General features: G+C 45.5%; 1 protein-coding gene across 1 annotated transcript in view; it reads right to left on the minus strand.

The window, feature by feature from the left end:
- Nucleotides 1-10,144: 10,144 nt before the first annotated feature.
- The window catches only part of EIF3K (eukaryotic translation initiation factor 3 subunit K), a 29,162-nt gene continuing 12,380 nt past the window's right edge, over nt 10,145-26,926 (minus strand). The window contains exons 4-8 of the mRNA XM_068249443.1: nt 25,939-26,013; nt 21,190-21,256; nt 20,813-20,890; nt 15,619-15,744; nt 10,145-10,255 (exon numbers count right to left, since the gene is read on the minus strand). Coding sequence (XP_068105544.1) covers nt 10,224-10,255; nt 15,619-15,744; nt 20,813-20,890; nt 21,190-21,256; nt 25,939-26,013 — 378 coding nt within the window. The 3' untranslated portion in view covers nt 10,145-10,223. The remainder of the gene's footprint in view (nt 10,256-15,618; nt 15,745-20,812; nt 20,891-21,189; nt 21,257-25,938; nt 26,014-26,926) is intronic.

Below are 26,926 nucleotides of genomic sequence, written 5' to 3' on the forward strand. Positions count from 1 at the left end.
CCTGTGATTTTTTTTGCAGTGCTTTTCCCAAACGGATGAATCCGATTCCTAATGAATTCCTAATGAATTATATCTCACAAGACCACTCATTGAACTGAATGATAAACTGGCTCCCGCCTACATAACTTCATGCACTTGCAGGCTGACCAAGCCCATGATGAGGTGTTATGGTTGTGTTGGCCAGACATGCAAGGTACAGAGGATGTGACTCCACTATATAGGTGTTATAGAGTTATTCTATAGGGAGACAGCTCCCTGGCTCCACACCTGTAACTGCTGTTTGTGCTGTAGAGTGTTAAGGGAGAGGCGCTGAGCAGTAAATTAGGCAAAAAGTGCCCTGGACATCTGGGCGAGGCGCTGCCGCCATAGGCTGTAATGTCAAAAGACTGATTCCAAATTACAATAAAAAACAGTGCAATTCAGCCGCCTGCAAAAGCTGGAATCTAAATTATGTCTTAAAGAGACACTGTAAATTCAAAAACGTCCCCTGGGGGGTACTCATCTTGGGAGGGGGAAGCCTCGGGATCCTAATGAGACTTCCCCCGTCCTCCTCTGTCCCACGAGGGTCTCTCTCTGCAGCCCTCCGAACAGCGGCCCGACAGCCTGTTCAATATTTACCTTTCCAGGCTCCAGCGGGGGCGCTGTTGCGGCTCTTCTGTCGGAGATAGCCGATCTCCGTCCGGTCCACTCTACTGCGCAGGAGACTTGCGCCTGCGCAGTAGAGCAGTCCAACAGAGATCGGCTATTTCCGCCCATCTCCGTGGGAAGGAGCGGATACTGCACCTGCGCTGGAGCCAAAGGTAAATATTTACGTCGCCGCCGCTCCGGGAGGATTTTCACCGCTGCGGAACCGATCAAATAGGATCCAGAGGCTTCCCCCACCTGAGGTGAGTACCCCCTAGGGGAGTTTTTTTCGTTACAGATTTTCTTTAACCTAGAGTCAATGGCGGCCTGGAGGGGAAATAGTAATTAACTCTGCCAGAACTTTTGCAGGAGCAGGGCGAGCTGTTTATCGCCTTTACCCTGCACCCAAATTTCATGGCGCAATCAATTACCTGTATGCCAGAGCAGATAGCAGTGGTTAAAGTGAAGTACAGAAGTATATTCATGCTGCATCCACATACCTGTATGCTGGCTGTTTCTCTCCACGCTCCCCCCCAGTCCCCGTAATCACTACTTGAAAAATTTGACTTTTGGCTACTGTCAAATTTTCAGACAGGTAGATGCATGCCTGCAGCAAGGTATGCTCCAATCACCCTCTCATTCCCTCCTCTGCCCCGTCCCCCATTCTCTCACTCTTAGGAGATCACAGAAGTTTAAGCACCTAACGCCACCCATTGAGGAGTAAAAACAGGCGTGCCTGCATTTCAGCAGAAGGCACGTTTATTACACATCTTACTTTCACTAATTTGTGCACTAATAGGACATTTATAAATGTCCATTTTTCATCATGTAGTTAAAGTGTAACAGAGATACTGGAGTTACTAAAGCATTTAAACTTACCTGGGGCCTCCTTCAGGACACTTTAGGATGTAGGCTCCCTTGCCATCCTCCTGGGCCACTCTGATAATCTGTTGGCCGGCCTGGTCTCTCCCTCCAGTCCGCTCAGTCTTGCTGTACTGCGCCTGCACGGCCCAGGGCGCCTGGAGGAATCCCCAGGTAAGTATAAATGCTTTAGTACATCTAATCTCAAGTTTCAGGGTGGCTGTGCTGCCTTAAACAGGCTTCTAGAGGAATCATAGCCATTCCAGGCAGATGCCTGGGGTGACATCAAAAGGAGGGGGCACCACAGAGCTATTCTTAGTCCTGAATTGTATGGGACTCTTTGTATACCCAACAGCTGGTTCCATTAAGAAAGTGATGAATGAAAATCTTAAATAAATTGCCAAGGCTCATTAGCATAACAATTATATCATTGAAAGTGGAACAAAAGTTTGCTTTCTTAAAACAGAAAGAATTTGCGATAATTCAGGTTGGAGTGAGCTTGAGATGTCTCCCAGTGCATCACTGCTGAATATATGCAAATTAACCATTGTTACCCTTGGAAGCTAAACACACCTTCAGAACCGCTGGAATGCAATGATGTGTCAGCTTGTTAATTTAAAGTGTAAATTAAGCAGCACTCGTTTTAGATTGTCTAGATTAATTGCTGCAACTCTTCTGCATTTCTAGGACAATATATTGAACTTCTTTGTATACCAGGCTATAGACAAACAATATTACTTTTTTTTTTACAAAGTAGATACAATCCCCTCACAAAAGTTATACACAGGGTTTGTTATAGGAGTACCAAAATGCCTAAAAACGGCACTACTCATAGATGAGCCATTTAGGGCAGGTTAGGCCCCGTTCACACTTGCGTTTTGGCTTGCAAACGAACTGGATCCGGATCGTATCAGGACCTGATCCGGATTGGAACCTTACGGTTCCGATCCGGTCCATTTGCATCAAGCATGCATCCAGATCCGTGGGGTTTAAAAGCAAAAAAAACAACAAAATTACCTTGGGGTCTGCAGAAGGTGCACCTGGTGCACCTGTAGAATCAGGTCCTCCGCTGAAGGCCTCACCTCCACCTCCGACATACTGCCAAACAGCTCCAGCACACTCCAGCACGTCTGTCACTGCTGCTCCACTGCTGCCCATGTGTCCCCATCCGAAATGGCCGCTAGAATCCGCATAGGAAGTGGGGTAGAACGTCAGGTGTTTGCATCCTGTGTGTTCTGTGCTTTCCGTTCCCCATAGGTTTCCACATCCGCATGGTGCAGTCAGGATCCGTTACGGGTGCGTGGGCCGGATGAGCCGGACCCAAAAAATAGCACATGTTGGAAAAGCCTCCGGAGTCCGGATCCGATCTGGCTCCGTACTGTACGGAACGTACGTGTGTGAACGTCCGCATAGCCTTTGCATTGCTATGCGGAACATATGTTCCGTTTGTACAGTATACGGTCCGGATCCGATCAGGCGGATCCGGACAGGGAACGCTAATGTGAACCGGGCCTTACAGAGGGAAGAAAAGGCTCGAGGAAGCTGTTGGAGCAGCAGAGAGGAGGCTCGATTGTGCTGTTGTACAGTGTACATAGTGTAAGGATTTAATAACTAGCAGACAAGAAGTTCTCATATAATCCAGGGAGCACAATTAGTAACAGATTACAATGGCATTATTAAAGAAGTACTCTGGGAAGTGACAAATAAAAGCATCCCGCTAGTTATACAAGTTACCGTAAACTTTGCTTACCATTTTCTTCTCAGATCCTACTTATGATAGGCTTTTAAGTAGACCTGAACTCTTGCACAGGACAGAAGGAAAACAGAGAACTTCATCCTGTATGTATTTAGAGAGTTTAACCTGTTTAATTTCCCGCTCATTTGTGTCTAATCACAAGTTGTAATTTGACTTTTCCCCGTGTCACATGACTGCCATGGCAGAGATGGCAGATAAGCCCATTTGAAAGCACAGGCTGTTAACAATATATCTGCTTCCATGAATCAGGAAGTAGAAACTGTGCAGATTTATTTTAGGATTTGTATCAGCTGTAACAAATAAATGTTTTTTGTTTAAAGGTTATTAGGCTGTTGTGTATCTTTTAGAGCAGAGAGGACATTCTGAGTTCAGGTCCGCTTTATCACTGAAAAGAACATTTAAAGATATTGTTCCAAAGGTAATACTTTTTATTCACAATAATCAAAAACTAATTCAAGTGATGGGTTTCAGAATTTATTTTGTTGTTAAATTTAGGGTTTAGTTGGGTTTTAGTAAAAGTTATATTTTCTCAAATACAACCAATACTTGCCTAATCATCTCTATAGTTTAACAAACGTTATCACACAGACATACCTGTGATTATGATGATGCGTCTCCCATGAATGCTCCCAAGCTCTGCATATATTTCAGTGAAAACTACTTTACTTTGCTCTCAGCTTTTAGCGAGATGGGAGTGATGACTCCAAATGCTATATAAGCAGATCCAGAATTGTCACAGACGTGTAAGCAGCCACTCATAATGACTTGCAGTTAATCATACTGGCACACATGAAAAAAAACTAGACAGCACCAACTGCTATTTATTAATAACCACACCCACTAACGTTGCAATAGGCTAGAAGTTTTTTTTTTTATAGATATACATACAGTATGCACAGTGGGAGATAATGGTTGCTTATCAGTTATAAATAGCCGCTATTTCCCACAATGCAACAAGGTTTACAGATAGGAAACTGTCAGGACCCAGGTCCTGACATCACACTGTGGGAGGGGTTTCACTACATCATTGGACATACAGACTCCCTTGTGAGGCCTGAAGAACTCTCTACCCTCGAATCAGTCCCTACGCCCCAATCTACCTCCGCAGTCTTCACCCTGTGAAGTGCGTCCCTGCTTGAAAAGGAGATAAAGAAATATCTGATTACGGTTACTCCCAGGCCTTAATGCGCAAGGTATACAGACTGATGAGGAGGGCCGAGACTCCAACAGTACCCACTAGACACAGGCGGGAGGTAAAAACTACCCAGGAGTCATACACAGTAACACGTTACAGGAGGATCCAATCTCAAAGTAAAACTACAAGCAAAGGGCAGTACTGGTGGCAATCGGGAATAGTCAGGTTAAGGCAAATGGTCAATTCAGGTGGCAATCAAGAATATTCAGGTTCAGGCAAAGGTCAAAATCCAGGAGGTCAATCACAATAGCCAAGTCCAACACAAACAGGAGGGCACACAGTAGCTAGCAAGCAAACGCTATAATGGGCAATAAGTGAATGGAGCAGCAATCCTTTTATACAGACATCCTCCAAACAGTGGCCGGCCACATTCAACACACAATCAGCTGAGATTCCATGCCTGACTGGAATCACTAAACCTGATGGCGTCAGAGCATAGGACTAGCACGTGACCATCTGCGCCCGTCCTTTAAGAGACAGAATGTGTGCACACAGAGCAAGGACCCGGAAGTGTTGGGATCCAGCCCAGCCGCATCAGAGATGGCTGCATCACTGGATCCCTGAGTTAAGTTCCTGACACCCCCCTGATGATCTACTAAAGAAAAGGCAAAGATTTCTCATGAGAAAGGGGGTATCAGCTACTGATTGGGATGAAGTTCAATCTTTGGTTACAGTTCCTCTTTAAAAAAGAGACACTGAAGTAAAAAAGAAAACTTTAGGAGCAGAGACACAAGTCTAATATGGTTTCCAGTACAGGAAGAGTTAAGAAACTCCAGTTATCTATGCAAAAGAGCCATTGAGCTCCACGACTTTCAAAGTTGCAGAGAGCTCTGCCTTCTGAAGCTTATTATCTCAAGTGTCAGTCACTGTATTGTTTTTTTTTTTCTGCAGAGAACAGTTCCAAACGTTCACTGGCCTGCTCTGTAAAATCATTTAGAATGCTGAGTAGTGTGTAAACTGCAAATATTAGAGAATGATGCAATGTTATAAAAAAACTATATAAACTGAAAATAAAAATATGAGATATGTTCTTTGCTACTAATGTTCTAGTAATTATCCTTACTACACAACCAATTCTTTATATCATAATTTTTTTTCGCTTCAGTGTCTCTTTAACGTCTTTATAAGTGTTCTTACTACTTTAAATTACAGATGGTAAGATAAAGAAAGAGATCACCAATTGCAGCCCTCTACAAAACAGAGGGACAACTTGACCTTCAACAAACCTTTACAGCAGTGTTCTAGGACAAAAATATCTCTTTTCAGCTATTCACGCTCTAATCTAACTGCAGTTTTCTGGTTGCTATGAGCTATTGTGTTGAAGATAAATGTCAAGTTCACCTGTGCTCTTCTAGGCCTGTAGAAACAGCAATGTTCTACTCACAGCTTTAAAGGGACTCTGAGCAGTGCAGAAACTATGGAAAGATGCATATCATTTTAAAGCTCTCTTTGGCCCAGTGCACACCGAGCGGTTTTTGGAGCGATCCGCCGGCCGCATCCGCCTGGAAAAATGCTTGGCTAATGTATTGCAATGGGATGGTGCACACCGGCGGTTTGAGGTTTTTGCCAAGCCGCAAACGCGCCTCCTGCTGCGCGTTTGCGGTTTGCTAAAAAAACCTCAAACCGCCGGTGTGCACCACACATTGAAATACAATAGCCAAGCATTTTCACTGGCTGATGCGGCTGGTGGATCGCATACAAAATCCGCTTGGTGTGCACCCGGCCAAATATCTGCTCTCTGCTCAAAAAACCGCTAGCGTTTTGACGATCTGCTAGCGGTTTTGGTGTGCACTGGGCCTTTCTCCTCTTTCCAATGATATGTAAACCGCGGCCCTACGCCTTTTAGTTCTCTATTTGCTGCGGCCGCGATTTAGATCGCGAAAATAGAGAAAACTAAAAGGCGTAGGTTTGTGTGTCGTCAGAAAGAGCTTTAAAATGATATCCATCTTTCCATAGTTACATTGTATTACACAGGGCGACTTTTTCCTAAAGGCAGCAGCTCCATTCTGCTTAAGTAGCTATTGACTTTGAGAAAAAGTCGCCCTGTGTAATACAATGTAACTATGGAAAGATGGATATCATTTTAAAGCCCTCTTTCTCCTCTTTCTGGCGACACACAAACCTTTGCCTTTTAGTTTTCTCTATTTTCACGATCGAAATCGCGGCAATTTCGATTGCGAAAATCGTGAAAACTAAAAGGTGTAGGGCGGCGGTTTATATATCATTGGAAAGATGAGAAAGAGAGCTTTGAAAATGATATGCATCTTTCCATAGTTTCTGCACTGCTCAGAGTCCCTTTAAGAGAGACTTCTGACTCTTTATGCAGAAAACATTGATTAACCAATCCAGAGTTTGCACGGCTGTGCTAATTTCACAAAGAAATCACATGCTTAACATAAAGCAACATTCAATTTTTATCATTCTATGGTGCTCAAATGTGTTAACTGTACAACACATGTGAGGCCTCTTTAAAGGTCTCATAAGGAACTAGAATAGCGGTTGATGTCTTGTTAATATTTAATGACTCATAACATGCTCAGTGATTGCACTCTGGCTGCCCCTTTATTTGAGATCAGCCTTGAAGGACGGACAGAGAAGACATGCTGTACTTATGAGTGAAAAATCTTTAAATTTTTTTAAGGTGTATCAAAAGGTAAGTAACTGGCATTCTTTTAACCTGCTGTGGCCGCGGGAGAGTTTTTTTTTCGCCCGATTTTTTTTTAAATCATGTAGCTAGCCTAGCGCTAGCTACACGATTCTCCCCTTCCTGCTCCCTCCCTCCCACCCTTCTGATCGCCGCCGGCGATCACGCCCATAAGGAAATCCCGTTCTGAACGGGATTTCCTTTAGGGCTTCCCCCGTCGCCATGGCGACAAACGGAGTGACGTCATCGACGGCACGGGGTCTGCGGGGGGGGGGCCCTCTTTCGCGTCGGGTAGCAGCAGATCGGCAGTGATCGGAGCAAACATGCAGCTAGCAAAGTGCTAGTTGCGTGTTTGAAAAAAAAATAAAAATCAAAAATTGGCCCACCAGGGCCTGAGCAGTGCCCTCTAGTGTCTCTGGACGAGCTCAGCTCGTCCAGAACGCTAGGGAGGTTAAAGTGTAACCTTCGGCATAAAATCAGTTCTTTACTTTTATCTGGTAAACAAGTAATAAGGATGCTAGCCAGGCAATCCAAAAGTTAAAAATCACTATGTCTTTTCTTGTTGATAAATGATCATTCCCCAGTTTACCTGACTCTTATTTGCTACATTGCCCCACAAAAGAATGTGCAGGGCATGCTGGGATGTCTTTTTTTGCTTCTTTACTTTCACCGAAGATTTAACTAATGCAGCCTGATTGGCTGAAGCCTCTTTCCCTCCTGTTTTTCCCTCCCACACCTCTGTTCTTCTCTGATTGGCCAATATTTATCATGCTGAGACAATGTACTTTCTATTGCAGAGCTGGGTGGGAATGCCGGAAGAGGGCGGGCAATGCACACACAATCAAGCAGAGGAAAGTAAGGGAGGAAATGACATCAGGATTGGCTTCAAGATAGACAGTAAAAAAAGATAAAATCCTTATTCGGATTCTCCATTTTAACTATTGAAAAATCACTAAAATCAAAACGTGAATAATGCAAAACGTATGTTATGTAAATGGAGTATTTATTTATATATGTGGTTTTTTTTTTCTGAGATAGTATGGCTGACAGGCAGCTCCTCTTTAAAAAGAGCAACTTTAAAGAGAACCCGAGGTGGGTTTGAAGAATATTATCTGCATACAGAGGCTGGATCTGCCTATACAGCCCAGCCTCTGTTGCTATCCCAAACCCCCCTAAGGTCCCCCTGCACTCTGCAATCCCTCATAAATCACAGCCACGCTGCTGACAAACAGCTTGTCAGAGCTGGCTGTGTTTATCTCTATAGTGTCAGTCTGCTGCTCTCCCCGCCTCCTGCAGAACTCCAGTCCCCGCCTGCATCCCTTCCCTCCCTGCTGATTGGAGGGAAGGGACAGGGGCAGGGACCAGAGCTATGCAGGAGGCGGGGGAGCAGCTGAGACTGACACTACAGATGTAAACAGAGCCTCACAGCAAGGCTGTGATTTATGAGAGATTGCAGAGTGCAGGGGGACCTTAGTGGGGTTTGGGATAGCAACAGAGGCTGGGCTGTATAGGCAGATCCAGCCTCTGTATGCAGAGAACATTCTTTAAACACACCTCGGGTTCTCTTTAAAGGAAACCTAAAATGAGAGAGATAAGGATGGTTCCTTTTAAACAATACCAGTTGCCTGGCAGTCCTGCTGATCTCTTTGGCTGCAGTAGTGGCTGAATCACACATCTGAAACAAGCATGCAGCCAACTGACTTCAGTCAGAGCACCTGATCTGAATGCTTGTTCAGGGGCAGCGGCTAAAAGTATTAGAGACACAGGATCAGCAGGAGAGTTAGGCAACTGGTATTATTTTAAAAGGACAAATCCATATGCTTCTCAGTTTAGGTTCCCTTTAAGTATGACGATAAAAGGTGGATGGCAAAAAAGCCAGACTAACAGCCAGCAAATATATTGAATGCATTTGCTGAAGGTACATCAAACAAACAAATCAATATTATACTGGCGCAGCTATAATATAGCACAGTGGAGGCCTGATCCACACACCCAGTGCAAGTTTTCAAAAATTAGGTATTCTAAGATAATGACTAAAGCGTTAAGGAAGAGTTCCATAACATACGTAGTACAACTTAAAAATATATATTTATATTTTTTCACTTTAGATAAGTTTTAAGATGTTGGTAATTAAGATGGCACCCTAATTGTCAGCTACTGGCCCTTGTTTTCCCCCCTGAAGGCGTGCAGTGTGGTCCGGTGTAGCCTAGGACATTGGTGCGGGTTGTGGAGAGTTTGGGACCTGGAGTTTTCTTTTCCCACCTTGCCGCTGCCTGGGTCAGTTGTCTGTGCAGGTACATGCCATTTGGAGTCCACCGCTGCTGCCCTGGAGGTCAGGGCTCTACTGAGTTTAGAAGACACTGCGCTGATCGGGACATCTTTGGCCTCGCTAGATGTCGGCTCCATCCATACATCGGCTGCTGCAGCTCCACCACAGCAGGAACACATTTGTTTCAGCCCCTTCATGAAGCTAACCAGGAAGTAGTGGCCACTTCGGCTGGACGCTTCTGTGACAACCAGATTATCTTGACCAGCCCTGCTGAACGCTGCCCAGGAGTCGGGACTCGCCAGAGAATTGAACACTACTGCACCTTTTGAGCTAGAACACCTTGGCCAGCACTGCCAGATGTTAGCAATCGGCAACCTTAGCAGCATCAGCCATCACCACAAGTTTCTCAAGAAGAACTGGGCCATCACTGCAGAACCTTCACTCCCCCCCCCCCCCCCCCCCCACAGATTACAGATGCTTGCCAAGTGCGACTGGTGCCGCAGTAGTATGGCTTTAGGACAGTTCCTACTCTTACTCTCAGCATCCGACCTACCCTCCCCCTTCCAGAACCTATATGAGCGAAAACCAATTCCGGATACAACCCCCCCCCCCCCCTTTGTATTTGGTGAAATAGCCGATTTGTATTATGGTAGTCTATGTGCCAGGACTGTGGTAAGAGGAGTTACAGACCCCCTTTAAGTGATCACAGTGAGAATAGGGCATTAAACTAAATCTAGTCAGAAAGTAAGCTTCCTATATCCCAGCGAAACTATGAAAGGCAAGACACAAGACAGGTCCAATGTGTTACATTTATTATGTGATGGTAACATTTGGTCTGTACATAAAATATTTTTCATTTCCTTAATAACGATGGTCATTGTGAAGTTTGCATGATTCCAGAAACACCTGCAGGGAAAGCAAAAAAAAAAAAAAAAGGTTTTTATAAATTGAAAATTGAATGAGCTTGGCTCTATAAAATGTACACAACACAGAAACATAAGGCCTAGCATAAGATCCCATTACCTGTTTACTTCTAAGTTTTAAAGCGGATCCGAGATGAAAAAATAACTACAGCAAGTAACTTGTCTATATATCTTATCTAAAGTTTAGATCGTTTACACAGAAAATCTAGCAGCAAACAGCTTCAATAGAATATAATTATTTATTACTGTGATACAATGACAGCAGCCATATTCTGATTGTCATTACAGCCATATTGTGATTGTCATCATTACACAGGTAAACTGCTCTGTATCTCCACCCCTCACCTGTATCACCACTCCTCTTGCCACCCCCTTCCCTCTGAAATCTCGTGCATGCTCAGAGAACTTCAGCCTGCTAACGGGGAGGAAAGGGTTAGCCAGTGCAGGGTTTTAGAATCCAGGGTTGGGGGAGAAATAAAAGTTCAAGAGGTAGTCAGGAACTACAGCAGAGAATACCCGACATCGGATCCTCCAGTTTCCTGCAGCGTGACTTCTCCATTTGTTTCCGTCACAGAGAAAGCACCATTGCGGGGGAGGGGAGGATCGAGAAAGCTGCTCCGGGAGCTCTGCTTTCACTCACTCTAAACTCTGCTACAGCCAGTCCCAAAAAGTTTAACACTCTCCTTGATTTATTGCTGTTTTTAAACCAGCGGCAGCTACAAGGAAGGTGAGAAAGTGAAAGTAGCTGCCGCAGCCCTCCTCCTCCCTTATTTGTCACGCTGTTCAGACTTGCTGAACACACATGCCGCTGTGCTGTTGTGCTCCCAGCTCGGCTCTAGTCACACACACATGCCACACTGGCCAATTACTGTGTGACGCTGGGAGACTGCAGAAGAGTGATAACTGTCACTAGAGGAAAGGCTGGAGCTGCTGAGAACAGAAGTGCGTCCTTATGGTGCTGCTCACACAAGCATCACCTGAGTTCAGCTGCTCCCTGACTGACAACGCCTACTCCTCCTCCTCCAGCAAAAGCCTCCTCCTCCCCAATCCGAGCTCCCATAAGCATTTGTGGCATTTGATTCAGAGCGCCGAGGCGCTGGAGAGCTGAGGGGGTGGGGGCTTCATTAGATTAATAAAAAATAAAGTACTTTTAAAAAAAATTAAGCATTTTGGAAGAAGATTGCCCTATGAAGTTTATGCAAGGGGCACATTTTATGAAAAGATCAAAACTTCACCTCGGATCCACTTTAAGAGTACCTGAAGTAACATGTAACCTGTTGAGATAAGCATGTATATCCACTTGTGGTTTCAGGAAGCAAGTTTTTTTTTTTTTATTTCAAGTGACAGTGTAAAAAATAAATAAAAATAGTGTGCTTTTATTTTCATGAACTTTTAGGGCCCATTTCCACTATCGCGAATACGCATGCGTTTTTCGCATGCAAATTCGCATAGCAATACAAGTGAATGGGACTGTTTCCACTTGTCAGGATTCCTTTGCGTTTTTCTGTGCAGAAAAAATTTGCACGGCAGAGCCATCAGAATTCGCATAACGCATACCGCTATGCAAATCGCATACATGTATTTAATAGGAAATTCGCATGAGGTTTGGGTATGCAAATTTTCATGCGAATTCGCATAGAAACAATGGAAAGCACTCCAGCTTTGCCATGGTTAAATTCGCATACATCGTCATCCATGCGAATTCGCATGAAAATTCGCATGGACCTGCATGCGAAATTCGCATCCGCATGCAAATTTTTACCGCGGCGATTCGCACCGCACACGTGGAAATGCAGCCTTAAGCCCTACCAAACGAATTAACCCCTTGTGTCACATATACTTGGCCTTAACCACTTGATGACCCAGCCTTTACCCCCCCCTTAAGGACCAACGCTGATTTCGCTGATCTGTGCTGGGTGGGCTCTACAGCCCCCAGCACAGATCAAACACCAGGCAGAGCAACCAGATCGCCCCCCTTTTTTCCCCACTAAGGGGATGATGTGCTGGGGGGGGGGGGGGGTCTGATCGCTCCTGCCTGCGTGTGGCAGGTGGGGGGGGGCACCTCAAAGCCCCCTCCACCGCAGGATTCCCCCTCTCCCTCTCCTCCCTCCCTTCGGAGATCGGAGGCTGCACAGGAACGGATCTGTCCTGTGCAGCCTCTAACAGGCTCCTGCCTGTCATGTGACAGCGATCCCCGGCCGCTGATTGGCCGGGGATCGCTGATCTAGTACAACGCTGCTACTGTTAGCAGCGTTGTACAAATGTAAACAAAGCGGATTATTTCCGCTTGTGTTTACATTTAGCCTGCGAGCCGCGATCGGCGGCCCGCAGGCTATTCACGAAGCCTCCCGACGTGAATTGACAGGAAGCAGCCGCTCACGCGAGCGGCTGTTTCCTGATTAATTAGCCTGCAGCCGGCGACGCAGATGTGCGTCGCTGGTCCTGCAGCTGCTACTTTGCCGACGCGCGTTATGAGTGCGTGGTCGGCAAGTGGTTAAAGTGAACCAGAGACTAAGCACCCTCATGTATTTTACCATATATATCAGTGGGAACATTAGAGAAAACACCTACCCTGCTCTCTGTTTTATCCTTCACTGCTCATCCTGCTTGTTTCAGCCCTGATAAAATCCCCGACTGAGCATTTAGTCTGGCTTTGCTCAGGAATCATTATAGCCGAGTCATTATAGTAGAGCCAGAAGGGGACAGGCTTGGGCTTGAAAATACATCAGAGAAGACAGACTCAGCTATAATGATTCCTGAGACAAGCTAAACTGCTCAGTCAGGGATTTTATCAGGGCTGATAACAAGCAGGCTGAGCAGTGAAGGATAAAGCAGAGAGCAGGGTAAGCGTTTTCTCTAATGTTCCCACTGATATATATATGGTAAAATGCATGAGGGTGCTTAGTCTCTGGTTCACTTTAACATCTGTAGACACCTGTAATAGCTGCCACCTACAGCGATTGGATGTGATCACTATGGCGAAAGCTCAGGGAACCAACTGCCTAGCAATTCATCTTTACAGCACTGAGGTCCCCAAACTGTGCGTCCTAGCAATTGCTACAGATGCACAGGCTGGGGATAATGGTGAGCTACATCCCCAACTAGTGATGAAATACGGCATGTATGGTATCGTTTCAACCGGGACGAGCCAAATAATGTATTCCTCTAGAATCTAGATTGTAAGCCTTTGGGCAGGGTCCTCCTTTTGTGTCCCACCTGATCATACACCACCATTACTGTGCACCCATGCTATGCATTTAAGTGAACCTAACTGGCCTAATCTTCATGCTCCCATCCAGTGACTGACTAAGCATTACCTTGTACTCATACTGTGCTGCATGATCTGGTTTTCCTTGTATTCCTGTATTGTCGTATTGCTGTATGTCACCCTAAATATTGTCTGTAATCTAAACTAATGTCCAGCGCTGCGTAATATGTTGGCGCTTTATAAATACAATAAATACATTTGGAGGAGTTTTAACTACTTAAGGACCAGGCTCTTTTTCCCTGATCTGTGCTGCGTGGGCTCTCCAGCCCACAGCACAGATCGGGTTTGCTGCAGGGTGACCAGACTTCCCCCCCCCCCCTTTTCCCCACTAGGGGGGGGGGTGTCCTGCTGGAGGGGGGGGGGGTCCGATCGCCGCCGCCGCTTTGTGTGGCCGAGCGGGGGGGGGGGGGGGCTGCTCTAAGAACCCTCCGCAGCGATTTTTCGCCTCCCTGTCCCTCCCTCATTCTATGGGCGGCACGTCCTGCACCGCCTCTAATAGGCTTTAGCCTATCAGATGCTGGCGATCCCCTCGCCGATCTCCTTCACGGGTGTATGATGTAAACACGGGATTTCTTCCCCACGTGTTTACATTTAGCCTGCGAGCCGCGATCGGAGGCTTGCAGGCTGTTCATGGAGACAGCCCCCGTGAACTGACATGGAACGGCCGTTCGAAAGAGTGGCCGTTTCCATGGTAACACCACTTCGACCTGCCGACGCCTATCAGCGTTAGGCGGTCGTTGAGTGGTTAAAACTGACACTAAATAATGTAAAAGTTAAAAAGGGGGAAACATGAAAAAAAATGTAATTTTTGCGTTTACGCCTAATTTTATCGATAAACTGCCCCGGTTAAAATATATACCTTACCTTAATTTACATTATTAACCCTTTGTAATACTGTGTCGGATTATGACCATCATTGGCCTAGTCCTTGATTGCTCCAATGTCTGACATAGGAAAACTGGTTGCAGCCAGATGGCGCTGTTATCAGATAAAATCAGACAGAGCATCAGCCCCTTCTAGTGAAAGTGTGAGACTGTCACTTTAAACGCTGCTGGCCCCACTGTTCCACGTAATATAAATATTACGTAAGCATATTTTGGGATGTCGCTAGGGGTGCCGCTGCCAGCTCTAGTCTGGCATGGCGACCCCCTACATGGATTAACGTGTCAGAAAAAGTTAGTGATCATGAAATTGGATCAGAAAAAGGTTTACAAATGTCAGTGATGAAGGCATCTTTACTGCAGGCACAGAGAATCACTGTTATGCTGGGAATACACGGCTCGATTCTGAGCCATTAAGATGGCTCGATAGATAATTTCTGACATTTCCGATCTCCCGTCCGATCGTTTTGCAGCTCGATCCCGGATTGAAGGGAATGGAAAAAGTAAAACGAGCGGAAGATAAGAGAATTGACCGCAGAATCAAGCGGGAGAATCAAGCCGTGTATGCCCAGCATAATACTAGGTACACACCATACAATTTTCTGTAAGATTTACCTGCCAGATAGATAATTTCCAACATGTTGTAAATTATCTAACCATCTACCTAGCAATTAGGCATTGTTCTACTCAGCAGGAAATAACCAGAAGACAATGCACCAGAGATGACCAGTTTCTACAGAAAATAATCTAACAGAAAAATGTATGGTGTGTACTAGGCATAAGACGATTTCTTTTTCCCCCTCTTAAAATGAACAGCAACATCACCTACCTGATTCTCCCAGAGTGCTCTGGGGCAGAAGGCTATGTAACATGATAGCCTAAAAGCCAAGCATTACTGGGCAGGTAGTGTTACACACCAATATACAGGAAAATATACATATAACAAAAGTTTCTGATGCTTAAACAAGGATAATTCAGGCAAAAATGAGTATCGTGAATATTGTATTATGTTTGTATATATGCCATTACAATTCCTCTTAACATCCCCATAAATGTGAATCTTGTTTGAGCAGAGCGGGGCATGTTCTCTTTCTGTTTCCCTTCCTGTATGACCTACGGTGCTAACTAGGTTGGTGCTAACTAGGTTGGTGCTGTTCAAATTAACTAATAATTGGGGGTGGCATGTGACAGACTTACTGTCAAAGTCAATCTTCTCCACAATGTTTTTGGGTTTGATGTTCTCCTCCTGGTTGCAGATGAAGATCTTGCCATTCTCAGCTTCTGTCCACCCGTATTTGCTCATCCATACTCTGAGCTGGGGTTCTGGATAAAAAAAACAAAAAACAAACGGGCAGCTACAGTGAAAGCAGTATTCCTAATGTATACAAATATTTGCAAAGTGCGCTCCTCACTGTTATCTTACTTCACTTAATCCTATTCCTTTCCTGGTGCGCTATACTTAATAAGGGTTGTGTATACCCTATGAATGTTCAATCTAAATAAAAGTTGGCGCTCAACAGGTATTCCTCATATCATACATATCAGCCTATATATCACTATACAATATTGGATGACTATCCCAGGACAGTCCACAAATTATTATGCTCCTAAGGCAAGCAGAAAGTTGACCTTAATAAATTCCTTACACCCTCTCAGAAGCAAAGCAGACTTCAGTATATAAAATTTATATCAAAAGTCCAAGTTTCCAAGTCCCATTCCAATATGAGCTGAGAATGTCATATAAACACAATAATCCTTTGAAATCCACTATTTGTGCAGCAATTACGCTCACCAGATTGTAGTGCCAATCGTGACAGTTGGCATAAATCACATTCGGCCCAGCCAGTTATAATCCTCAGGTCTCCTACACTTGCATCGATTTTTCCAGCAGGATTCCAATCAGTTCATGCAAAACAGGAAAAAGATAGCTCCTTTGGTGCAATACGTAATCCTCAGTATACACCACCTGTGTACCACACACACTCCTTGTGTGTGTGGTACACAGGTGGTGTATACTGAGGATTACGTATTGCACCAAAGGAGCTATCTTTTTCCTGTTTTGCATGAACTGATTGGAATCCTGCTGGAAAAATCGATGCAAGTGTAGGAGACCTGAGGATTATAACTGGCTGGGCCGAATGTGATTTATGCCAACTGTCACGATTGGCACTACAATCTGGTGAGCGTAATTGCTGCACAAATAGTGGATTTCAAAGGATTATTGTGTTTATATGACATTCTCAGCTCATATTGGAATGGGACTTGGAAACTTGGACTTTTGATATAAATTTTATATACTGAAGTCTGCTTTGCTTCTGAGAGGGTGTAAGGAATTTATTAAGGTCAACTTTCTGCTTGCCTTAGGAGCATAATAATTTGTGGACTGTCCTGGGATAGTCATCCAATATTGTATAGTGATATATAGGCTGATATGTATGATATGAGGAATACCTGTTGAGCGCCAACTTTTATTTAGATTGAGTATTCCCAATGTAACATTAAAACCAATCTCCAGCAACAGAACCACTTACCACCTGAAGGGAGAGATTCCCTTTAACGTACCATAATCCCTTGCACATCCCATTTCATGCACACTATGGCCGCAATTCACTAAGTTTTATCAAACACTTTATCGAATGTTTGATAATTTACCTCATGAGCAAAATCTAATTTTGAATTCACTAAGGTGTTATAGATTCATTGAATGTTTTATCGACAAAACGTTCAATAAATCTGTAACACCTTTGTGAATTCAAAATTAGATTTTACTCATGAGGTAAATTATCAAACGTTCAATAAAGTGTTCGATAAAGCTTAGTGAATTGAGTCCTATGAGGGCTAAAATAGGATCACAGAATTTCAGGATGCAGTGGAACAGGACTGACTCACTAAGAAGGTTCTTGCCTTAAGGTGGCCATACACTGGTCGATTTGCCATCAGATTCGACCAACAGATAGATCCCTCTCTGATCGAATCTGATCAGAGAGGGATCCGTATGGCCACCTTTACTGCAAACAGATTGTGAATCGATTTCAGCCTGAAACCGATCACAATCTGTGGAGCTGCCGCAACCCCCCCCCCGCATATATTACCTGTTCCGGCCGGCGCGAGTCCCCTGGTCCCCGCTGTCTTCTTTTCCGCTCCGGGCTCCAGACCGTTCCTGCAGCTACTGAACTTGCTGTCCAGGGGAAGTTTAAACAGTAGAGGGCGCTCTACTGTTTAAACTTCCTGCCGGGACAGGAAGTTCTGCGTAGTTGCAGCCGGTCCGGAACCCACCGCGGAAAGAAGACAGCGGGGACCAGGGGACTCGCGCCGGCCGGAACAGGTAATGTATACCAGCTGTATTGCGTAGGTCGGTCGACGCACTCCCGAACCGCCGGCGATCGAGAAAAATCTTCCGCATGGACGGATCGACGGGAACGATCGATTTCAGACGGAAATCGGTCTGTCAGCGGTGTGCGTGGCGATTTCACAGCCGATTCGTTTACTGTGATCGAATCGGCCGTATATCGGCGGGAAAATCGTTAGGTGTATGGGCCCCTTTAGCAGTGAAAGGGTTGTTCAGACAACTTAGAGGCAGGGGGAGCATAAGGATGATCTTAAAATTATGTTGATGCTAATTTACAGTACGTTAAGCCAATTTGACATATGCCGGTGACGCAGTTTTCTGAAGATGTGTAGCCTATGAGTTATGGTGCCACCCTCTGTAGATCAACAGATCTAAGGTAATGCTAGTTCCATGGCCACCATACAGATCCAATAGCACTACTTTCAGTCATTCGCTCTTAAAACAAGCATGCAGTCATTTCAATCTAAGTGAAGAGAACAAAACTAATTGGTCTCGGCCATTGACCAAGTGCTGAAGCCGATCTCCAAGCAAAGGCTTAAAAACGCACTCAAGCGGAAAAAAAATAATAATATGATATTACGATATGTATGTGTAGTACAGCTAAGAAATAAATCATTAGGAGCAGAGATATAACTCTTCCTATACTGGAAACAATATAAGACTTAAACTCGAGTTATCTATGCAAAAGAGCCATTGAGTTCCACAACTTTCAAAGTTGCAGAGAGCTCTGTCTTCTGAAGCTTGTTAACTCAACTGTAAGTCACTGTATTGTTGTTTCTTCTGCAGAAGACAGGTCAATAATTCACTGGCCTGCTCTGTAAAATCATTTAGAATGCTGAGTAATGTGTAAACAGCAAATATTGGAGAATGAGAGGGAGTGCAGCAATGCAAATGAGGGAAAATGGAGGCCTCTCGCTGTTAAATCCTGCTAGTGTTTACTTGACCTCCTGAGCGTTCTGGACGACCTGAGCTCGTCCAGAGACGCCGGAGGGTGCCGCTCAGGCCCTGGTGGGCGGATTTTAATAATTTATTTTTTTAAAACACGCAGCAAGCACCTTGCTTGCTGCGTGTTGTAGACGATCACCGCCGCTCGCCGCCGATGCGCCGCTATCCGCCGCGTAACGGGCGCCCCCTACCCCAGACCCCGTGCGCTGCCTGGCCAATCAGTGCCAGGCAGCGCTGAGGGCTGGATCGGGACTCCCTATGACGTCATTCCGGCCATCGCTATGGCGACGGGGGAAGCCCTGACGGAGATCCCGTTCAGAACGTAATCTCCTGAAGGCCATAATCGCCGGCGGCGATCGGAAGGGTGGGTGGGATTCCGCTGGGAGGGGGGGGGGGGGGTATCATGTAGCTAGCGCTAGGCTAGCTACATGATTAAAAAAAAAATTAAGTGTAAAAAACCGTGCGCAATGCGGCTGCACATTATCAGAACACCAGGGAGGTTAATGGAGGTACTGGAGGACACAGAAGCCAAACTTCCAGATACAAATAAGAAAGCCTGCTTTGTTTGTATGCACTGCATTGGCTTTTTATGCGGTTGACAAATTGTTCAGAAAGCTCCGAGTCTTAATGTGGGCCTGAACTTTTGCACAGAACAGAAGGAAAATGTAGAGAAATGCACCCGGAATGTATTTAGAGAGTTTAGCCTGTTTAATTCCCCCTTATTTGTGTCTAATCACAAATTGCCATTTGATCTCTCCCGTGTCACATGACTGCCTATGGCAGATAAGCCCATTTGAAAGCACAGGCTGTAAACAACATGTCTGCTTCCATGAATCAGGAAGTAGAAACTGTGCACATTTTAGGATTTGTATCAGCTGTAACAAAGAAATGTTTATTGTTTAAAGGTTATTATGCTGTTGTGTATTTTTTTTAGAGCAAAGAGGAGTTCTGAGTTCAGGTCCACTTTTGAGTTCAGGCATCCTCCAGCCCCCTTCAGAATAATCGGTCCCTCACAGTCTTCCCACGGTGCCTGGTTTGACCTCTAGCCTGCCTGGTAAATCGGCTAGTCGACGCAGAAGCAGTCTGGCCGCGCGCTCTGCTGTTGCGCTCCCGCTGGAACTCTCCTGGCGACGGCATGCGTGCGGCCAGGCAGTACACCCTAACTTGCTAGATTATCAGGTCACCTAATAGAGGAAGGCTGCCAGGGACCGATCAGCCTGAAGGAGGCTGTAAGAAGCCCCAGGTATGTATTAAATGTTTGTTTTTTGTCTCATGTTTACTTCAAGGCCCATACACAAGTTAGATTAAAGGCGACTAAACGAATGCCTGTGTCAATAATCAAGTGCATGTACAGCAGCCCTCGACTGGCCAGCAATCTGCCAGGCAGATCAATTCCGCCCAGTGACAGCTTTGTTCCCGTGCCCCGCGCGCGACTTCCATCACCCTCCGCCCCGCGCGCGACTTCCATCACCCTCCGCCCCGCGCGCGACTTCCATCACCCTCCGCCCCGCGCGCGACTTCCATCACCCTCCGCCCCGCGCGCGACTTCCATCACCCTCCGCCCCGCGCGCGACTTCCATCACCCTCCGCCCCGCGCGCGACTTCCATCACCCTCCGCCCCGCGCGCGACTTCCATCACCCTCCGCCCCGCGCGCGACTTCCATCACCCTCCGCCACCCCGCATTGCAGCAGAACACATTGTCAGCCTGTAAGCTGACTCCGCGTCTGTACAGCCTCAGCCAAATGATGTCACCCGAGGGATCGAGTCCCTTAGTTGCCACAGAGAACAGATAAGACAGACCTGGATGGAAGTCACTTATAGCCGCATACTGCAACCAATAGGAAAGAAGTGCTTATTTCCTTATGAAAAAATATCACACCTGGATGTAATTTGAGCACAACCATCACTGCATTTTTTAAAATATACCAGTGTGGAAACACCTGGGCTTGATTGCCATGTGATGCACGGAGTTCGATCTTCAAGAATAAGCATTTTAGAAAGTAGGTGGACAGTCAAGACCGTATACTTATTTTCACATTTGAAGTATTTTATAATTGAATACATAAATCTTATTAAACAGCAGGCATATTACGCACCTGACAGATCTCCTAGCATTTCCGCTAGAAGCCACCGGTCTATGTGCTGATACGTGATCCCCACAACATGGCAGATGACTGCAACAAACACAGAGATAAGACATACATCAGAACAACATCACATGTAATATTACACGGGCCTGTATCCATGCTGCTAATGTCACAGGTTATTGTAGAATATGCAATTCCATACTGATTTCAGGGACGGATCTAGACCAAGTTGCCCCAAGCTGCGCCTGGGGCAAGGTCAGGTTTTGGCGCCTAAACTGCCATTCCCCATCCAAATTTTGCCGCCTTTTTAAGAATTCAGCATACTGCGCCTGGGGCAAGAGACCTGCTTGCCCCCCCCTAGATCCGTCCCTGACTGATTTACTTACATTTCCTCACTGAGTCCTCAAAGCCAGCAATGCCGTCAAGGAGATCTAGATTTTCTTCCAGTGCTTGCTGAGGAGACAAAGTCACAGTCATAAACTAGGGAAGAAGACATTAGTCAGCACAAAGCTTGTACAACCATGATCAACACCAGCTAGTGGAAAATACAGCATTCTAGAGTTTGACTAGTGCACAGGTCACGGGGAAAGCAAGCCTGTAGAGCAGGGATGTCAAACTCAATCATGCAAGGGGCCAAAATATTCAACTTAGTCAAAGTCGTTGGCCAAACTGTTTAAAGGATACGCGGTCCAAGGAGAATAAAAAACAAAAATCCACTTACCTGGGGCTTCCTCCAGCCCCTGGCAGCCGTCCTGCGGCTTCGCCGCAGCTCTGGTAGCCCCCAGTCTCCTCCGCTGCAGATGCTGACCTCGCCAAGTCGGCTTCTCCTGCGCTCCACTATGCGGGTCACGTAGTCACGCTGACGTCATCAGGACGGTACTGCGCAGTCCTGATGACGTCAGCGTGACCACGTGACCTGCACGATGGAGCACAGAAGAAGTTGAACAGGTGAGGACGGCATCTGCAGCGGAGGAGACCGGGAGCCACCGGAGCTGCAGCGAGGCCACAGGGCGGCTGCCAGGGGCTGGAGGAAGCCCCAGGTAAGTGGATTTTTGTTTTTTATTCCCATTGGACGCATTTATCCTTTAAGATTAAGCACTTATTGAACAATCTCAAACTGACACAACTTTAGTGACCGTGGGTGGCCTGCTTCTCCCCGTCTGCAGAGTAGCGCAGGAGAGCAGTTCAATATTCACCTGCTCCAGTGCCGATTCGGGTCTACTCTGTTCTTCCTGACAGCCACACATTCTATACAGCATTCCTCTGGTTCCTGAGGCATGTCATGTGATCGGGAAGCGGGAGTATGAAATCACAGTGTGTGAGACTGCCAGGAAGAACTGAAGAGACAACACAATGCTGAAGCAGGTAAACTTTACACGACTTCCCTGTGCTACTCTGCTATGTGGGGAGATGATGTCAGGGGAAAGGTGTGTAGGTCTGTGTGTATGATTTACCAATTACTGGAGAGAGTAGGGGCTCGGATCAAATAAAGTGTTACAACTCTAATTAGTCAGAAACACTGTCACCAGTGTGCTCCTTTGGGCTGTAAGGCATTGTGCTTTCTGTATTTGCTGCTTACAATAATGAACATAGGAAGCTGTAATGGGCCACATTAAATGGCAAGGAGGGTCGCATTCAGCCCGCGGGCCTTGTGTTTGACACCTGTGCTGTAAAGGATTGTATGAAAGTAAAGTGGTGTTGTCTTTGGCTATATAACCCTACTACCTCAGCAGTGCAGGCTGTGCCACTAATAAGGCTTTGTCCCATGATTGGCTGAACTCCCTAGTGCGGGAGCTAAGCCACGCCCCATCCTATCTCTGCTTCAGCTCCTCCTGCCTTTACCACCCCCTTCTTATCTACTGGTGATGCGTTTGCTGTGCCTCTGCACCAATACCAACTTTAGGTTAGATAGTCTAGTCTCCTCACTGAACTATGGGACTTTGTGTGGCTCTGTAGAAGCCAGTCTTGCGACAGCAGCAAGTGCTGCAGTGTTAGTCAAACTGCCTAGTGTGCAGCCCTTCTACCAGATAATGACTCATTACTGGATCACTTAAACGAGGAACTGCGCTAACAATAACATATTAAGTCAGTGTTGTAAAATCTTTCCTCACCCTGACTAATGTAAGTTGTTCATTACAGACGGTAACATCTTTAGTGCTGTCTGGTGCAGCTCTGCGGAATGTTCAGAGAATTCTACATAGCTAAAAAGCCTATTTATATAGCGATGACATCTTCAGCAGCCCAGTAAGGATATACAGTGGGTTGCAAAAGTATTCGCCCCCCTTGAAGTTTTCCACATTTTGTCACATTACTTTACATGCATCAGTTTTATTGGAATTCCACGTGAAAGACCAATACAAAGTGGTGTACATGTAAGAAGTGGAGCGAAAATCATACATCATTCCAAACATTTTTTATAAATAAATAACTGCAAAGTGGGGTGTGCTTAATTATTCGGGCCCCTGAGTCAATACTTTGTAGAACCACCTTTTGCTGCAATTACAGCTGCCAGTCTTTTAGGGTATGTCTCTACCAGCTTTGCACATCTAGAGACTGAAATCCTTTCCCATTCTTCTTTGCAAAACAGCTCCATCTCAGTCAGATTAGATGGACAGCGTTTGTTGATTGGATTTAGATCTGGACTTTTGGCGATTCTAACACATGGATAGGTTTTTGTTTTAAACCATTCCATTGTTGCCCTGGCTTTATGTTTAGGGTCATTGTCCTGCTGGAAGGTGAACCTCCGCCCCAGCATCAAGTCTTTTGCAGTCTCCAAGAGGTTTTCTTCCAAGTTTGCCCTGTATTTGGCTCCATCCATCTTCCCATCAACTCTGACCAGCTTCCCTGTCCCTGCGTAAGAGATGCACCCCCCGAGCATGATGCTGCCACCACCATATTTGACAGTGGGGATGGTGTGTTCAGAGTGATGTGCAGTGTTAGTTTTCTGCCACACATAGCGTTTTGCATTTTGGCCAAAAAGTTCCATTTTGGTCTCATCTGACCAGAGCACCTTCTTCCACATGGTTGCTGTGTCCCCCACATGGCTTGTGGCAAACTGCAAACGGGACTACTTATGCTTTTTTGTTAACAATGCCTTTCTTCTTGCCACTCTTCCATAAAGGCCAACTTTGTACAGTGCATGACTAATAGTTGTCCTATGGACAGAGTCTCCCACCTGAGCTGTAGATCTCTGCAGCTCATCCAGAGTCACCATGGGCCTCTTGACTGCAATTCTGATCAGCGCTCTCCTTGTTCGGCCTGTGAGTTTAGGTAGACGGCCTTGTCTTGGTAGGTTTACAGTTGTGCCATACTCCTTCCATTTCTGAATGATCGCTTGAACAGTGCTCCATGGGATGTTCAAAGCTTTGGAAATCTTTTTGTAGCCTAAGCCTGCTTTAAATTTCTCAATAACTTGATCCCTGACCTGTCTTGTGTGTTCTTTGGACTTCACGGTGTTGTTGCTCCCAATATTCTCTTAGACAACCTCTGAGGCCTCACAGAGCAGCTGTATTTGTACTGACATTAGATTACACACAGGTGCACTCTATTTAGTCATTAGCACTCATCAGGCAATGTCTATAGGCAACTGACTGCACTCAGATCAAAGGGGGCCGAATAATTATGCACACACCACTTTGTGGTTATTTATTTGTAAAAAATGTTTGGAATCATGTACGATTTTCGTTCCACTTCTCACGTGTACATCATTTTGTATTGGTCTTTTATGTGGAATTCCAATAAAATTGATTCATGTTTGTGGCAGTAATATGACAAAATGTGGAAAACTTCAAGGGTGTGTGTGTGTGTGTGTGTGTGTGTGTGTGTGTGTGTGTGTGTGTGTGTGTGTGTGTGTGTGTGTGTGTGTGTGTGTGTGTGTGTGTGTGTGTGTGTGTGTGTGTGTGTGTGTGTGTGTGTGTGTGTGTGTGTGTGTGTGTGTGTGTGTGTGTGTGTGTGTGTGTGTGTGTGTGTGTGTGTGTGTGTGTGTGTGTGTAACTGTGCCTCACAATCTAATCACTACCATAGTCCTAGGTGTATCGTAGTCTAGTCTTCTTAGCGGCAAGCCAACTAGCTAATCTGTATGTTTTTTGGAATGTGGGATGAAACCCACACAGACACAGGGAGAACATATAACCTATGTGCAGATAATGCCCTGGCTACTATTTGACCTGGGGAACCATTGCTGCAAGGTGAGAGTACAATCCACTACACTACCGTGCTGCCCACAGCTTTGATTTACTGGGAGGGCGGAGCTACATGCCAATATATAGATATAGGAAGGGTTTTGGATGATGGAACTAGGATAATTAACATAAAACTGGGTATCCTGAATATTTACTACATTCTAGTATAGGTCTCTATGGTACTTCTTTAACATGCTAGCTAGAGTTAGGAGACAATTTGGCAGATAATTGTGATTTATGTTAAGTGGCCCATACACTGGTCGATTTCATATAGATCAATTCTATAGAAGCGATTGATCAGAAATAGATTCTATCAAATGATCTGCGCCCCATTTCAATGGATTTGATCTGACAGGATGGAAAATCTAGGTCGATCTGCTGCTGGTAGTAGATCCATGGCCCATAGAGTTGCATTGGATCTAGTAGTTTCCAAGAGATTTCATTCTGAAATCTAGAAGGTGGCCATACACTTATAGATTTGCAGCAGATTCGACCATCAGATAGATTTCTGTCAGATGCCTGTCAAGTTGAATCTGACAGGAATCTAACTCAGAGATACTTACCTCAGTAGAGGATAATCCAAAGGCTTCCTCCATCTCCTTCCAGCTCCACGTTTCAGCAATGGGACGCTCGAATTTCGCAGCTGCACTACTGTATGAGAACAAATGTGGCCACACTGCACAGGACTGCTTGCACCTGCGCAGTAGCGCATTCAACTCCATGCTAGTACACAGGCACTATCCGTCTGAGCCAGCACAGTGTGGCCGAGCTTCATCAACAAGCTTCATCCGGTCCAAACGATAGAATGGCGAGACAGAGGGGAATGGGGGAAGTCTCTGGATTACCCAGACGCTTCTCTCTTTTAAAGGTAAGGTGCCAAGTTGGGTACTTTATTCATTACAGGTACACTTTATATGTGGCACAGCTGAACAACAACTAGGAAAGGATACTTACCCAGAAGGACTGGAAGTGACAGGTTTCTAGCAGGTCTCCTAAGTACAGGATCTGTCTGATCGGACGTTCTTCTTGCTGATTATCAACACATTAAGGAAATTTGAAAAATAAACAGCAGTAAAACATTTCTCCAAATTGCCCTGAAAACTAATCACAGGATTGTCCCAGCTGCTGGACGTAATGGCAAATAAGCCCATGTGGATTGCACATTTTTTTTTTAGGTCATCTTCCTGCATTTAGCACAGCTATAAAAAATATAAGAACTGTAGAGAATATTTTCTCCATGTACATCAACACACAACAAGAGCTTCCAATCTAACTACTGCAGATTTTCATATTTCACAGGACTTTAAAACTTAAAAACCAGATAAGAACATTTCAGTAGAATATTGGTTTGCGAGCATAAATCATTCCAGAGACATACTTGTAATCCAAAGCGCTCAAAGCCAATTTCCCCATATAAAGCAATCGAAACTTAGATGGATTTATTCCACAATCCAAATACATTTATAGAACTGGATAAAGTAAAACTGTAAAAAAGACTCAGCGGAAGGAAATGGAAGTTTAATAGCCACTTAAAGAGAACCCGAGGTGGGTTTGAAGAATGTTATCTGCATACAGAGGCTGGATCTGCCTATACAGCCCAGCCTCTGTCGCTATCCCAAACCCCCCTAAGGTCCCCCTGCACTCTGCAATCCCTCATAAATCACAGCCTCGCTGTCGCACACAGCGTGTCGCAGCGGGCTGTGTATTTCCCTATAGTGTCAGTCTGCTGCTCTCCCCACCTCCTGCAGAACTCCGGTCCCCGCCTGCCTCCCTTCCCTCCCCGCTGATTAGAGGGAAGGGACGCGGGCAGGGACTGGAGCTCTGCAGGAGGCGGGGGAGCAGCCTAGACTGACACTACAGATGTAAACACAGCCTCACAGCATGGCTGCAAATTTATGAGGGATTGCAGAGTGCAGGGGGACGTTAGTGGGGTTTGGGATAG

Source organism: Hyperolius riggenbachi, chromosome 8 (assembly GCF_040937935.1).
Source record: "Hyperolius riggenbachi isolate aHypRig1 chromosome 8, aHypRig1.pri, whole genome shotgun sequence".
Taxonomy (NCBI): domain Eukaryota; kingdom Metazoa; phylum Chordata; class Amphibia; order Anura; family Hyperoliidae; genus Hyperolius; species Hyperolius riggenbachi.